The sequence below is a fragment of the Nerophis lumbriciformis genome, linkage group LG33 (genome assembly GCF_033978685.3).
Source record: "Nerophis lumbriciformis linkage group LG33, RoL_Nlum_v2.1, whole genome shotgun sequence".
NCBI lineage: Eukaryota > Metazoa > Chordata > Actinopteri > Syngnathiformes > Syngnathidae > Nerophis > Nerophis lumbriciformis.
In genome coordinates, this window is record NC_084580.2 from 22339853 (window position 1) to 22356806 (window position 16954).

Sequence of the window (16954 nt, forward strand, 5' to 3'; positions counted from 1 at the left end):
CATTATTTACTTTTCGCAAATAGTCTTTTTTAACTTCACAACGATTTGTTCCTTTTTTCCACACTGGTCTGTTGTCTTTTTGGCGCTCTTATTGAGCTGGAAAAATGGACAAAAGTTGTCAAAAGGCTAAAATATTTTTAAAAACCCACAAGTGTTGGAGTATTGCTATGTGACTTCTCCTGCGTTTTTTTTTTAAAAATTTCTAATACATTTGCAAAAACGTATGGGGTGGGAACAGTCAGATGTCTGATGGGTGTTACGTTGATGTTGCAGCAATGCAATGTCCAGAGCACAATTATTGAGGTGGTGAAGAGTGAGGTAATAAGATGGTCCGGGGCAGGCTGAATCCATCTATACCTCCTTCCAGAGGGTAGCAGGTTGAAGAGGCCATGTGCTGGGTGGTATATGTCCTTCAGGATGTTGTGTACTCGCTTTAGGCAGCGAGTTGTGTACATGGCACTCATCTCTGGGAGCATCGGTTTGGGGTGTGTGTGAAAATGGCAGTTTGGGAGTTAATTTGTCGGTATTTCCAACTAGGACTTTCCCCCATGTGTGTCGTGGCAAAATATGAATGCCTGCCAAAAATTGATTTCCTTCGCGGGAGCGCACAGCGCTCGCTGAACCTACATTTACTCGGTGTAAGACAAACACTGTATCTCCGTGGTTATTGTATCGCTACGTGTTTGACATTATTTAAGACTTCATCGTGCCCGGAAAAGGACTGTTTGCCTCTTCGGTGGGATTAATGAGATTTAAAGGACTGTTAGTCCCATGTTGATGTGATAAACCTCTTTCTTGTTTGGAAGATACACACAATTGTAACTGTTATTTCTTCCTGCACAACGTGTTTGGATGTATTCATTTATGTAAAATTGTCATTAAATGTAATATTGCCTGACAAAAAGTGATTCGACGTAATATTTTGTTATTTACACATCGCATATTTACACACGCCTATTTTACTAGAATACCCTTATGAGCAGGGGCGCCGAAAAGGGGGGGTAAAGGAGACGGATTCTAGGGGCCCATGATGGAGGGGGGCCCAGAGAGGCCCCTAATGATGATGAAATTATAATACATAAAAAATAATGACACTGTGTTGGGGGCCCTGTAAAGTTTATTTTCATGGGGCCCAAAATCCCTAGCGGCGCCCCTGCTTATGAGCATATCAACATCAAGTACCTACTGTACTGTTTACTTGTTGAAATACCCTTTTTAGAGCTAATATCTACCCAAATTTGGCTGGTGGATCCAAGGGAGCGACGAGTGTCGATACAACTTGGCACCAGTCAAATGCAGAGAATGATTTCGCCACACCTAGTGTCATACTTGCCAACCCTCCCGAATTTTCCGGGAGACTCCCGAAATTCAGCGCCTCTCCCGAAAACCTCCCGGGACAAATATTCTCCCGAAAATCTCCCGATTTTCAGCCGGAGCTGGAGGCCACGCCCCCTCCAGCTCCATGCGGACCTGAGTGAGGACAGCCTTTTTTTTTTTTATGACGGGAGGACAACAGGGTGACAAGAACTAAATCATCCAGTCTAGAGATAAATTGTATTATTATGTTTATCTTACCTACAAATAAATATATTAATTTATTTATTTAAAAAAACCTAAATACATTTTTACTATATTTTGCTAAAAACATCAAAATTAATTGTATTTTTATTTTGTATTTTTTTATCCAGCCATGGAATTATACATTAAAATAAACATATATGAAATAATTAATTTTAAATGATCATAATAATTCATTTAAAATGACCATATTTAATTATTAAAATAATTGCTTGTTTATCAACAACTTTAGCATTTTATTCATTACATTTTGAAGCTCTCAGAAGCCAAGTTATGTTATATTCCTTAAGATTTATTTATGCAAGTTTGAAGTATCAATTATCTAAACATATTTTGATGTAGAAGTAGATGTATATATGTAGATGTAGATGTATATATATATATATATATATATATATATATATATGTATGTATATATATATATATATATATATATATATGAAATACTTGACTTGGTGAATTCTAGCTGTCAATATACACCTCCCCTCTTAACCACGCCCCCGCCCACAACCACGCCCCAGTCCCACCCTCCCGACCACGCCCCCACCCCCACCCCCCACCTCCCGAAATGGGAGGTCTCAAGGTTGGCAAGTATGCACTAGGCATACTTGCCAACCTTGAGACCTCCGATTTCCGGAGGTGGGGGCGTGGTCGGGGGGTGGGGCGGGGCGTGGTTGGGGGCGGGGGCGTGGTTAAGAGGGGAGGTGTATATTGACAGCTAGAATTCACCAAGTCAAGTATTTCATATATATATATATATATATATATATATATATATATATATATATATATATATATATATATATATATATACATATATATATATATATATAGATATCTACATCCTGAAATTATGCAAACAAAACTGTGTTTAGATAATTGATACTTCAAACTTGCATAAATACATATTAAGGAATATAACATAACTTGGCTTCTGAGAGCTTCAAAATGTAATGAATAAAATGCTAAAGTTGTTGATAAACAAGCAATTATTTTAATAATTAAATATGGTCATTTTAAATGAATTATTATGATAATTCAAAATCAATTATTTCAAATATGTTTATTTTAATGTATAATTCTATGGCTGGATGTAATAAGGAGTCAGGAAAAAATACAAAGAAAAATACAATTAATTTTGATGTTTTTAGCAAAATATAGTAAATATTTATTTATTTTTTAATTTTTTAAATTAATAAATATATTTATTTTTAGGTAAGATAAACATAATAATACAATTAATCTCTAGTCTGGATGATTTAGTTCTTGTCACCCTGTTGTCCTCCCGTCATGAAAAAAAAGGCTGTCCTCACTCAGGTCAGCATGGAGCTGGAGGGGGCGTGGCCTCCAGCTAAGGCTGAAAATCGGGAGATTTTCGGGAGAATATTTGTCCCGGGAGGTTTTCGGGAGAGGCGCTGAATTTCGGGAGTCTCCCGGAAAATTCGGGAGTGTTGGCAAGTATGGCCTAGTGTTGTGTGGTACTTTAACTTTAATACACAACGAGCCCATTCTACATACTCCGGTACAGTAGGTGGCAGTGTGCACCTTCTAAGTTGCGGCTGCAACCCGCCAGAAAATTAAAAGAAGAAGACGTGGACTTCGCGCATGCGTGAACTGACCGGTCGGAAAAGCAAGATGGCGTTTGACGGAGAAGGCCTAAACGTAAGCATTATCGTTCTGTATTTGTTTTTATCTTTGCGTACATATACACATATATATATCGTTTAATAGATTAAACATTGTTATTAATTGTTATCTGGATAGTCTGAGTGAGCTTTGACTCTTCTTGTGCTCGCTAGTTAGCTTAGCTTGTTAGCTGCTAACAAAGAGACGCGGACGTTATCAACACATCGCTAAGTAGAGATCAAATGTGAGTGTAAAGTGTTGTGATTGTGGGAAAATGTGCGAAAGAACGATAGCAAAGTACGAGGAGGAACTTTGTCCAACAAAAGAGGAGAAGGAGCGACAACATCAACTACTGGACGCTGTTTTCAAGAAACATCAAGTTGTGTTGCACAGAACAGGTTTGTTGACTTCTTACTCTCACATCTTTACTAACTTTATATTTCATTAGTAACACTTTTCTTCAATATCTTGTGTATAAGAAGTTGGGTTGTCTTGTGAAGATGATTCATGTACGTCTGGTATTTGCAACTGTCGAATGTAACTGCCTGTAAAAATGAGTTACATATCCCAGTCCATCTGTAGAATAAATTGTTCAACTTTAATTTTAGGATCATCACTTTATACAGATAGTCAATTGGACAAAATGACCTGGGATAACTTCCCGAACACAATCATGACGTCAGTGCAGTATTAAGATGATTTAATCACATCACATTCATGTTCTTGTTACATGATATATGTTTGTTCTATTTTCTAATATTAAAGGCCTACTGAAATGCGATTTTCTTATTTAAACGGGGATAACAGGTCCATTCTATGTGTCATACTTGATCATTTCGCGATATTGCCATATTTTTGCTGAAAGGATTTAGTAGAGAACATCGACGATAGAGTTCGCAACTTTTGGTCGCTGATAAAAAAGCCTTGCCTGTACCGGAAGTAGCAGACGAGTAGCGTGACGTCACAGGTTGTGGAGCTCCTCACATCTGCACATTGTTTACAATCATGGCCACCAGCAGCGAGAGCGATTCGGACCGAGAAAGCCACGATTTCCCCATTAATTTGAGCGAGGATGAAAGATTTGTGGATGAGGAAAGTGAGAGTGAAGGACTAGAGGGCAGTGGGAGCGATTCAGATAGGGAAGATGCTGTGAGAGGCGGGTGGGACCTGATATTCAGCTGGGAATGACTAAAACAGTAAATAAACACAAGACATATATATACTCTATTAGCCACAACACAACCAGGCTTATATTTAATACGCCACAAATTAATCCCGCATAACAAACGGTGGCAGAGGGGTTAGTGCGTCTGCCTCACAATACGAAGGTCCTGAGTAGTCGTGAGTTCAATCCCGGCCTCGGGATCTTTCTGTGTGGAGTTTGCATGTTCTCCCCGTGACTGCGTGGGTTCCCTCCGGGTACTCCGGCTTCCTCCCACCTCCAAAGACATGCACTTGGGGATAGGTTGATTGGCAACACTAAATTGACCCTAGTGTGTGGATGTGAGTGTGAATATTGTCTGTCTGTGTTGGCCCTGCGATGAGGTGGCGACTTGTCCAGGGTGTACACCGCCTTCCGCCCGATTGTAGCTGAGATAGGCTCCAGCACCCCCCGCGACCCCGAAGGGAATAAGCGGTAGAAAATGGATGGATAACAAACACCTCCCCCCTCCCGTCCATATAACCCGCCAATACAACTCAAACACCCGCACAACACACTCAATCCCACAGCCCAAAGTACCGTTCACCTCCCCAAAGTTCATACAGCACATATATTTCCCCAACGTCCCCAAAGTGACGTACGTGACATGCACATAGCGGCACGCACGTACGGGCAAGCGATCAAATGTTTGGAAGCCGCAGCTGCATGCGTACTCACGGTACCGCGTCTGCGCATCCAACTCAAAGTCCTCCTGCTAAGAGTCTCTGTTGTCCCAGTTCTCCACAGGCCAATGGTAAAGCTTGACTGTCATCTTCCGGGGAATGTAAACAATGAAACACCGGCTGTGTTATCCGGCACAACAGTCAGGGGGTGCATTCTACGGCGGGGGTGCGTTATCCGGCACAACACCTGCCGCAATACACCGCTTCCCACCTACAGCTTTCTTCTTTGCTGTCTCCATTGTTCATTGAACAAATTGCAAAAGATTCACCAACACAGATGTCCAGGATACTGTGGAATTTTGCGATGAAAACAGACGACTTAATAGCTGGCCACCACGCTGTCCCAAAATGTCCTCTACAATCCGTGACGTCACGCGCTGACGTCATCATATTGAGACGTTTTCAGCAGGATATTTTGCGCAAAATTTAAAATTGCACTTTAGTAAGCTAACCCGGCCGTATTGGCATGTGTTGCAATGTTAAGATTTCATCATTGATATATAAACTATCAGACTGTGTGGTCGGTAGTAGTGGCTTTCAGTAGGCCTTGAAGGGAATTGCACTTTTTAAAGTGTTGTAATCATTCACTATCCCTTTGTAAGGCAAGCACACAAGTTATTTCTTTTTTTAATTGATTCTAACTAGGGATGTCCGATTATGGCTTTTTGCCGATATCCGATATTCCGATATTGTCCAACTCTTTAATTACCGGTACCGATATCAACCGATACCGATATCAACCAATATATACAGTCGTGGAATTAACACATTATTATGCCTAATTTGGACAACCAGGTATGGTGAAGATAAGGTACTTTAAAAATAAAAAATAAAATAATATAAATAAATTAAAAACATTTTCTTGAATAAAAAAGAAAGTAAAACAATATAAAAACAGTTACCGTATTTTTCGGAGTATAAGTCGCACCTGCTGAAAAAATACAGTGGAAATATATTATCGCTTGAAGTTTGCGCAAAAATAATAATAAGTCACTGGTTTGATTGGATGATGCTGAAAACTACCGTATTTTTCTGAGTATAAGTCGCACCTGCCAAAAATGCATAATAAAGAAGGAAAAAAACATATATAAGTCGCACTGGAGCCCCGCCAAACTATGAAAAAAAACCTGCGACTTATAGTCGGAAAAATACGGTACATAGAAACTAGTAACTAATAAAAATGAGTAAAATTAAGTGTTAAAGGTTAGTACTATTAGTGGAGCAGCAGCACACACAATCACGTGTGCTTACGGACTGTATCCCTTGCAGACTGTATTGTAATATATTGATATATAATGTAGGAACCACAATATTAATAACAGAAAGAAACAACCCTTTTGTGTGAATGAGTGTAAATGGGGGAGGGAGGTTTTTTGGGCTGGTGCACTAATTGTAAGTGTATCTTGTGTTTTTTATGTTGATTTAATAAAAATAAAAAAAACATCCATCCATCCATCCATCTTCTTCCACTTATCCGAGGTCGGGTCGCGGGGGCAGCAGTCTAAGCAGGGAAGCCCAGACTTCCCTTTCCCCAGCCACTTTGTCCAGCTCTTCCCGGGGGATCCCGAGGCGTTCCCAGGCCAGCCGGGAGACATAGTCTTCCCAACGTGTCCTGGGTCTTCCCCGTGGCCTCCTACCGGTCGGACGTGCCCTAAACACCTCCCGAGGGAGGCGATCGGGTGGCATCCTGACCAGATGCCCGAACCACCTCATCTGGCTCCTCTCGATGTGGAGGAGCAGCGGCTTTACTTTGAGCTCCCCGCGGATGACAAAGCTTCTCACCCTATCTCTAAGGGAGAGCCCTGCCACCCGGCGGAGGAAACTCATTTTGGCCGCTTGTACCCGTGATCTTGTCCTTTCGGTCATAACCCAAAGCTCATGACCATAGGTGAGAATGGGAACGTAGATTGACCGGTAAATTGAGAGCTTTGCCTTCTGGCTCAGCTCCTTCTTCACCACAACGGATCGATACAGCGTCCGCATTACTGAAGACGCCGCACCGATCCGCCTGTCGATCTCACGATCCACTCTTCCCTCACTCGTGAACACGACTCCGAGGTACTTGAACTCCTCCACTTGGGGCAGGGTCTCCTCCCCAACCCGGAGATGGCACTCCACCCTTTTCCGGGCGAGAACCATGGACTCGGACTTGGAGGTGCTGATTCTCATCCCAGTCGCTTCACACTCGGCTGCGAACCGATCCAGCGAGAGCTGAAGATCCTGGCCAGATGAAGCCATCAGGACCACATCATCTGCAAAAAGCAGAGACCTAATCCTGCAGCCACCAAACCGGATCCCCTCAACGCCTTGACTGCGCCTAGAAATTCTGTCCATAAAAGTTATGAACAGAATCGGTGACAAAGGGCAGCCTTGGCGGAGTCCAACCCTCACCGGAAACGTGTCCGACTTACTGCCGGCAATGCGGACCAAGCTCTGACACTGATCATACAGGGAGCGGACCGCCAAAATCAGACAGTCCGATACCCCATACTCTCTGAGCACTCCCCACAGGACTTCCCGAGGGACACGGTCGAATGCCTTCTCCAAGTCCACAAAACACATGTAGACTGGTTGGGCAAACTCCCATGCACCCTCAAGGACCCTGCCGAGAGTATGGAGCTGGTCCACAGTTCCACGACCAGGACGAAAACCACACTGTTCCTCCTGAATCCGAGGTTCGACTATCCGGCGTAGCCTCCTCTCCAGTACACCTGAATAGACCTTACCGGGAAGGCTGAGGAGTGTGATCCCACGATAGTTGGAACACACCCTCCGGTTCCCCTTCTTAAAGAGAGGAACCACCACCCCGGTCTGCCAATCCAGAGGTACCGCCCCCGATGTCCACGCAAAAAAACCGATACCAATAAAAAAAAAAACGGTACCGATAATTTCCGATATTACATTTTAACGCAATTACGGACATCTTTAATTCTAACCCAACTAAAGTTTATTTATGATTTAGAATGCATAAAAAAGAAAAAACATGTGTTCTTGGCTTACATAAAAATAGTGGATTATCGAAAAAAAAGTGCCTTGCCCGTTTAAATTGGCAGATATGTAAACTGTCCTTCAAACTAGAGATGAACAAACATTCAAATTGAGAATATTTATTGATACTACAGGGTTTCTTCCAGATTGCCACTGTATATATGTGGCGGTGGGGGCGTGGCTAATATGACATATTTCTGACATCATGATTAATTTGATTGACAGTGAAACATATAAAGAAGCCAGGGGAGCTCTCAGTAAAGGACAAGAAACATCAGAGGAAAATAAATAAGGTGACATTTTAATTGTAAGGAAGTACACATCCAAGACCTCAACTGACTGTCACAGAATAGATGTGGAAACAAAAAAAAAAGTCATTGAAGAAATCTCAGAAGCTCTAACGTATATAAGCTATCTGTCCTTTCTAACAGGCACATTCCTTAACAACATGACAATAGCAAAAGTTGTACTGATTTATAAGACTAGAGACAAACACCAATTTACAAACTGGTTCTTTACTTCCTCAATTTCCTAAAATCATTGAAAATTATTCTAAAACAGGTGAGACAAATTCATAAACAAAAGTGGAATACTAGCAGAAAACCAATACGATTTAGAGCTAAAATTTCAACATCGATTGCTTTAAAGGGGAACATGATCACAATTTCAGAATTGTTAAAACCATTAAAAATCAGTTCCCAGTGGCTTATTATAGTTTTCGAAGTTTTTTTCAAAATTTTACCCATCACGCAATATCCCTAAAAAAAGCTTCAAAGTGCCTGATTTGAACCATCGTTATATACACCCGTCCATTTTCCTGTGACGTCACATAGTGATGCCAACACAAACAAACATGGCGCATAAAACAGCAAGCTATAGCGACATTAGCTCGGATTCAGACTCGGATTTCAGCGGCTTAAGCGATTCAACAGATTACGCATGTATTGAAACGGATGGTTGTAGTGTGGAGGCAGGTAGCGAAAACGTAATTGAAGAAGAAACTGAAGCTATTGAGCCATATCGGTTTGAACCGTATGCAAGCGAAACCGAGGAAAACGACACGACAGCCAGCGACACGGGAGAAAGCGAGGACGAATTCGGCGATCGCCTTCTAACCAACGATTGGTATGTGTTTGTTTGGCATTAAAGGAAACTAACAACTATGAACTAGGTTTACAGCATATGAAATACATTTGGCAACAACATGCACTTTGAGAGTGCAGACAGCCCAATTTTCATCAATTAATATATTCTGTAGACATACCCTCATGTCAGCAGGCCAGGGAAGCTAGGGTCGATATTCTTCTCTTGATCATCTTCGGGACGGTGTGAGCCAAGACATCCAGGGGGTTTAGCTCGCTCGTCTGCGGGAACAAACTGCCGCCATTGCTTGCCGTGCTACCGAGGTCCTTTGTCCCTGAATAGCTCACACACTCCGGCAGATTCAATGGGGGTCTGGCGGCAGATTTCTTTGACTTTATCGTTGGAAATGCATCTGCTTTGAGTGTCGCAGGATATCCACACATTCTTGCCATCTCTGTCGTAGCATAGCTTTCGTCGGTAAAGTGTGCGGAACAAACGTCCAATTTCTTGCCACTTTGGCATCTTTGGGCCACTGGTGCAACTTGAATCCGTCCCTGTTCGTGTTGTTACACCCTCCGACAACACACCGACGAGGCATGATGTCTCCAAGGTACGGAAAACAGTCGAAAAAACGGAAAATAACAGAGCTGATTTGACTCTGTGTTTGAGAAAATGGCGGATTGCTTCCCGATGCGACCTCACGTTGTGACGTCATCGCTCCGAAAGCGAATAATAGAAAGGTGTTTAATTCGCCAAAATTCACCCATTTAGAGTTCGGAAATCGGTTAAAAAAATATATGGTCTTTTTTCTGCAACATCAAGGTATATATTGACGCTTACATAGGTCTGGTGATAATGTTCCCCTTTAAATAAAATAACAGAAGAAATGACCAATACAATGTCATCCAGGCTCGCTTATTTGATCTTACATTGGTTTTAAATACAGATAAAAGCAAGGTAATGGTTTTCTCTCATTCAAGGCTGCTACTGGAAAATATTCCAAATATTGTAACATCAAATGGAAACCCTATAGAGCAGGTCTTAAACTACAAACCCCGTTTCCATATGAGTTGGGAAATTGTGTTAGATGTAGATATAAACGGAATACAATGATTTGCAAATCCTTTTCAACCCATATTCAATTGAATGCACTACAAAGACAACATATTTGATGTTCAAACTCATAAACTTTAATTTTTTTTGCAAATAATTAACTTAGACTTTCATGGCTGCAACACATGCCAAAGTAGTTGGGAAAGGGCATGTTCACCACTGTGTTACATGGCCTTTCCTTTTAACAACACTCAGTAAACGTTTGGGAACTGAGGAGACACATTTTTGAAGCTTCTCAGGTGGAATTCTTTCCCATTCTTGCTTGATGTACATCTTAAGTTGTTCAACAGTCCGGGGGTCTCCGTTGTGCTATTTTAGGCTTCATAATGCGCCACACATTTTCAACGGGAGACAGGTCTGGACTACAGGCAGGCCAGTCTAGTACCCGCACTCTTTTACTAAGAAGCCACGTTGATGTAACACGTGGCTTGGCATTGTCTTGATGAAATAAGCAGGGGCGTCCATGGTAACGTTGCTTGGATGGCAACATATGTTGCTCCAAAACCTGTATGTACCTTTCAGCATCAATGGCGCCTTCACAGATGTGTAAGTTACCCATGTCTTGGGCACTTGCCAACCCTCCCGATTTTTCCGGCAGACTGCGAATTCCAGGGCAATTATTCTCTCGAACGTGCCGTAATGGTACAGCATTTAGCGGTCACTATAACCAGCGTACCGGCCCAGCCACACTATGTAAGGGGCTTCTACTTGCTCACTTAAGTGACAGCAAGGCATACTTGGTCAACAACCACACAGGTTACACTGACGGTGGCGGTATAAAAAACGTTAACACTCTTACTAATAATGCGCCACACTGTGAACCCACACCAAACAAGAATGACAAACACATTTCGGGAGAACATCTGCACCGTAACACAACATAAACACAACAGAACAAATACCCAGAATCCCATGCAGCCCTGACTCTTCCGGGCTACATTATACACCCCCGCTACCAAACCCTGCCCACTAGAGATGCGCGGATAGGCAATTATTTCATCCGCAACCGCATGACAAAAGTCGTCAACCATCCGCATCCACCCGAATTAATATTTAATCAACACCGCACCCGCCCGTTGTTATATATCTAATATAGACGATGCAAGGCATTAGTGAGGTTATAAAGCTTTTGCCTGTTAAAGAAAGGCGACTGATCCAATGCAGCAATCATCTGGGAGCCGCGCTGAGCGCACGTGCAAGCGCGTGGAGGTGCGATGCCCGAGGCGGCTCCACCCGGGCTCGCGCCCGAGGCTTCAGCGCGCACCGCGGCGCCCATCCTACTCGTCGCGGCCTAGCCCTAGCGGCTCTCGCTGCCGGCGACGGCCGGGTATGGGCCCGACGCTCCAGCACCATCCATTTTCAGGGCTAGTTGATTCGGCAGGTGGGTTGTTACACACTCCTTAGCGGGTTCCGACTTCCATGGCCACCGTCCTAGCTGCTGTCTATATCAACCAACACCTTTTCTGGGGTCTGATGAGCGTTGGCATCGGGCGCCTTAACCCGGTGTTCGGTTCATCCCGCAGCGCCAGTTCTGCTTGCCCCACCCCTTTCGTGAGCGCACTGCGCGCGGAGTGACCCCTGTTACGCGCCCCCGGCAACGGGGGTGGCGGGCAGGTAAGCTGCGCGGGCGGAGCGCGCGTAGTGACCCCTGTTACGATCCCCCGGCCACGGGGGTGGCGGGCAGGTAAGCTGCTTACCTGCTGCGCGTGACGCCGGCCGCGGCGAAGGCGGACGAGGCGGGGTGTCGTGCGGTGGGCGCGGTGGTGACCCTGGACGTGCGTCGGGCCCTTCTCGCGGATCACCTCAGCTACGGCTCCCGGTGGGGCCCTCTCGGGGGAAGGGGCCTCGGTCCCGGACCCCGGCGAGGCGTCCCTTCTCCGCTCCGTAAAAGTGTCCATCTCTTTTTTTTTTCTTTTTCTGTTGTGGCATATGCTGCAGGTGCCTGGTCGTTTTTCGTATGTGGGTAGCAACATTTAACTATGTATATATATTTCCGAATTAATTTAACTGCCACCCGCCTGAATCTATTTAAAATCTAATTTTTTTTTATTTCAACCGCCCGACCCGACCCGCGGATAAAATCTAATTTTTTTTTCTTTCAACCGCCCGATCCGCGGATAATCCGCGGATCGGGCGGTTGTGTCCGCAAACCGCGCATCTCTACTGCCCACCTCAACCGACGCACGGAGGGGGAGGGGGGGGGGGGTTGATGTGTGGGGGAGCAGGGTTGGGGTGGGGGCGGGGTTTGGTGGTAGCAGGGGTGTACAATGTAGCCCGGAAAAGTCAGGGCTGCATGGGATTCTGGGTATTTGTTCTGTTGTGTTTATGTTGTGTTAAGGTGCAGATGTTCTCCCAAAATGTGTTTGTCATTCTTGTTTGGTTTTGGTTCACAGTGTGGCGCATTATTAGTAAACTTACTGAATGCCTCGTGTGACTGAGCAAACTTGGACGTTTTTAAAGAATGTGTTTGTCTTCTTGTGTCCTACAGACGTCTGTGAAGAAACTTTTTATCCCTGAGCAAAAGAAGGGGAGCTTTAGGATGCAGCAGGAGGAGCCACAGCCCTCTTCCTTTAAAGAGAAAGACAAGGACCCATTGAACCCCCGCTTTAAAGAGGAAGAGGAGGAACACAGCATCAGTCAGGAGGGCGAGCATATTGAAGGACTGGTGGAGTTCCCAGTGACTGGTGTCCCTGTGAAGAGTGAAGATGATGAGGTCAAAGGTGAAAGTGAGGAGAAGAGCAGCAGCTCAACACAACACATGACAACAGAAGCTGATGGAGACCACTGTGGAGGATCACAAGCAGACAAGCTCTTAGCTCCACTATCAGATAGTGAGGACACAACGTCACACTCTCCTGACACTGATGATGAAGACTCTAAAGATGATAAGACATGTCACACTGACAACACTCACTTCAAATGTTCTCACTGTGACAAAACCTTCAAATACCATAGTCATCTGAAAAGACACACGAGAATACACACCGGAGAGAAACCTTTTTCTTGTTCAATCTGTGGCTTATCTTTCACAAGGAAGGAAAATATGAAAGATCACACAAGAACACACAAGGGAGAAAAACCTTTTTCGTGTTCTGTGTGTGATTCAAGGTATGCCCGAAGTCAATGTTTGAAATTACACATGAAAAGACACACTGGGGGAAACCTTTTTAAGTGTTCTGTGTGTAATTCAAGTTTTGTCCGAGGTGAAGATTTGAAAACCCACATGAGAACACACACTGGAGAAAAACCTTTTTGTTGTTCAGTGTGTGGTGTATTTTTTACGCAGAGTGCAAGTTTGAAAAAACACATGAGAACACACACTGGAGTTAAACCTTTTTCCTGTTCAGTGTGTGGAACAGGTTTTGTACACAAGGACAACTTAAAAAGACACATGAAAATACACACGGGAGAAAAACCTTTTTCCTGTTTAATCTGTGGCTTATCTTTTACAAGGAAGGTCAGTTTGAAAGAGCACACAAGAACACACACCGGAGAAAAACCTTTTTCATGTTCTGTGTGTGATTCAAGGTATGCACGAAGTCAAGATTTGAAAAAACACCTGAAAAGACACACTGGGGGAAACCTTTTTAAGTGTTCTGTGTGTAATACAAGTTTTGTCCGAGGTGAACATTTGAAAACCCACATGAGATCACACACGGGAGAAAAACCTTTTTCTTGTTCAATCTGTGGCTTATCTTTTACAAGGAAGGAAAATATGAAAGAGCACACAAGAACACACACTGGAGAAAAACCTTTTTCCTGTTCTGTGTGTGAATCAAGTTTTGCACGAAGTCGAAATTACAAACAACACATGAGAATACACGCTGGAGAAAATCTGTTGAGTCCGGGTCATACAATAGGGCTATAACATACCTGCCAACTACTCCGGTTTTCCTGTAATTAGTACGGTTTTCATCAACCTATTCCGGGTTACGGTTGCAGTGATAAAAAATACGGTTTTTCATTAATTAAAAAAAAACAACATTTTTTAATGTTTTATTCACGAAATCGCGTATCAACAATGACAATCGACACTGCTTCCCGTAACTTCCTATCGAGCCATTCCGAATGCCATGCGCGAGGCTATTTATAGCACTGCTGCCAAGCACGAGGCACCAGTTGCCATTGTTTCCAAACGAGCGAACGATCATGGAATCAGCCGGAGAAAAATCGCAAACGAGTCTTAAACCGAAAAGCAAACTGCTGCCATTCCGTGAAGAATATTCAAAAGCATTTCACCTGCCCTCACGACTCACGCACCTGTCTTTAATCATGCCACTATTATTTAAACCGATTTGATGCCAGGAAGTCTCCCTGGCGACATCATACCCCTGACACCCTCTACTTCATGCTCAGTTCACGCTGCTTTCTTCATAGTCCATGCCAAGTAAGTTTTTGTTTATTAATGCCACAGTTAGTGTTTTTGTTTCATTGTTCATAGTTTCTGCCGTTGTGCAAGTTTTTTTGTTTATAGTCAAGTTTTGTACTTCCGCCCTTGTGCGCGCCTTTTGTTTGTTCTTTTTTTTGATAACATGAAATTAAATCATGTACTCCCCTTCACGCCACGTATGGTCCAAATCATTTGCACCAAGGGAGAACAAATCACGCCACAGTCCAAGTCTTGACAGACTTATTCAGAGAGCAAACGGCACACTTTCACATATGGCGTTTACGATGTATGGGTATTACATACCTGCCAACTACTCCGGTTTTCCCGTAATTAGTACGGTTTTCATCAACCTATTCCGGGTTACGGTTGCAGTGATAAAAAATACGGTTTTTCATTAATTAAAAAAAAACATTTTTTAAAAGTTTTATTCACGAAATCGCGTAACAACAATGACAATCGACACTGCTTCCCGTAACTTCCTATCGAGCCATTCCGAATGCCATGCGCGAGTCTATTTATAGCACCGCTGCCAAGCACGAGGCACCAGTTGCCATTGTTTCCAAACGAGCGAACGATCATGGAATCAGCCGGAGAAAAATCGCAAACGAGTCTTAAACCGAGAAGAAAACTAAACTGCAGTCATTCCGTGAAGAATATTCAAAAGCCTATCCGGGAATAATTATCCGTTCCAAAAAGGGTGAAAACTACGCGAATTGCACCTTGTGCAGACAAGATTTTTCGATCGGACACGGAGGAATTAGCGATGTAAAAGACCACGTTGGGACAAAAAAACACACGTCTAATGCCGTTGCTAGCGATACAAGTGGAAAACTTTCAACGTTTTTCGTCGCCCAAACAGATTCTTTGGATGTGATGAATGCCGAAGTTTTATTTACGGAGGCAATAATTGAGCATGGTCTTCCAATCGCACTGGCTGATCACATGGGATAGTTATTTCGGAAAATGTTTCCCGACTCGAAAATCGCCAAAAAATATGGATGTGGTCGAACCAAAACATCAAACATTATTCAGTGTCTTGGAACAGAATCCTCAAAAAGTATCGCCGATGTCATGAAGACGGAACCATTTAGCATGTCGACTGACGGCAGCACCGATTATGACGATGTAAAACTGTACCCCATTTGTGTTCGATATTTCGATGACGACATTGGAAAAGTATTGTCAGTACTTCTGTCTTTGAGGGAATGCAATACGGCTTCCACAGGCGAAAACATTTACAAAATACTCGCGGAAGAAATAGACTCAAACGAAATTCCTTGGCAGAATTTGGTTTGCTTTGCTGCCGATAATGCTGCAGTGATGATGGGATCTAAAAAGGGTGTTGCAGCTTTCATTACGGAAATGTCTCCTTCGGTTTACATCGCCGGTAAGTACAGTTCGTAGCATAAAAAAACTCACAAAACATAACATTTTAAGTAAATCTTTTATGACATAAACAATAAATCAAATCAAAAATAATTTCTGTGTACAGTATATCTTTTTATTTGTGATAACGATAACATGTTCAAAACAAAATAATTTCAAACTATTGAAGTTAGCTTACAGAATAAACATGTCAATCAACCCATATGATTTTTGCTGTAATATTTTTGTTTTGAAAAGTCACTGTGACTGATAGAAAAGTGATGGTTTTAGCAACATTTTAACCTGTCTGAATGCTGATAATCATTTTGCGTCGGGGGGCGAAACTTGAACCCCCCACCAAAACTTTGTCCTGGACCTAACGGGGCCTGCGGCCCCTGGACCCTGGCTACTAGGTTTTTCTGATTTCAAAAGTTGGCAGGTATGCTATAATATTTTCATCCATTGCATTGGAACACTGCTTATCATATTACCTGCAGATATCTTACAAGATGGTTTACAGCCTCAGAGGAGCCAATTTTTGCTCTCTTCTTATGACCTTTGGAAGTAGGCGGAAGTATGTGAACCAAAAGTAGAATGCTTTGGAAGTCACTGTCCCAGCCTAAAAGAAAAGAGGAAACTATAAGATGGCAGAATATTGAGCAATAATTTAATTGAATAACTGGTTAAAGGCCTACTGAAAGCCACTACTACCGACCACACAGTCTGATAGTTTATATATCAATGATGAAATCTTAACATTGCAACACATGCCAATACGGCCGGGTTAGCTTACTAAAGTGCAATTTTAAATTTTGCGCGAAATATCCTGCTGAAAACGTCTCGGTATGATGACGCCTGCGCGTGACGTCACGGATTGTAGAGGACATTTCGGGACAGCATAGTGGCCAGCTATTAAGTCGTCTGTTT

The 16954-nt window shown here is 43.1% G+C and overlaps 2 protein-coding genes across 4 annotated transcripts in view; both read left to right on the forward strand.

Moving 5' to 3' along the window:
* Positions 1 to 14219, forward strand: part of LOC140676605 (uncharacterized) — a 37430-nt gene extending 23211 nt beyond the window's left edge. Inside the window, exons 1-3 of one of the 3 annotated variants that reach the window (XM_061928418.2) lie at positions 3195 to 3240; positions 3490 to 3602; positions 12761 to 14219. In XM_061928418.2, coding sequence (XP_061784402.1) covers positions 12812 to 14140 — 1329 coding nt within the window. In that variant the 5' untranslated portion in view covers positions 3195 to 3240; positions 3490 to 3602; positions 12761 to 12811 and the 3' untranslated portion in view covers positions 14141 to 14219. Of the gene's footprint in view, positions 1 to 3175; positions 3241 to 3489; positions 3603 to 12760 lie in introns of those variants that run through there. The other 2 variants (XM_061928415.2, XM_061928414.2) reach the window with 2 other exon arrangements.
* Positions 1 to 16954, forward strand: part of LOC133575682 (major histocompatibility complex class I-related gene protein-like) — a gene marked incomplete at its 3' end in the record, with an annotated part of 187819 nt that overhangs the window by 66379 nt on the left and 104486 nt on the right. The gene's annotated exons all lie outside the window — the stretch shown is intronic.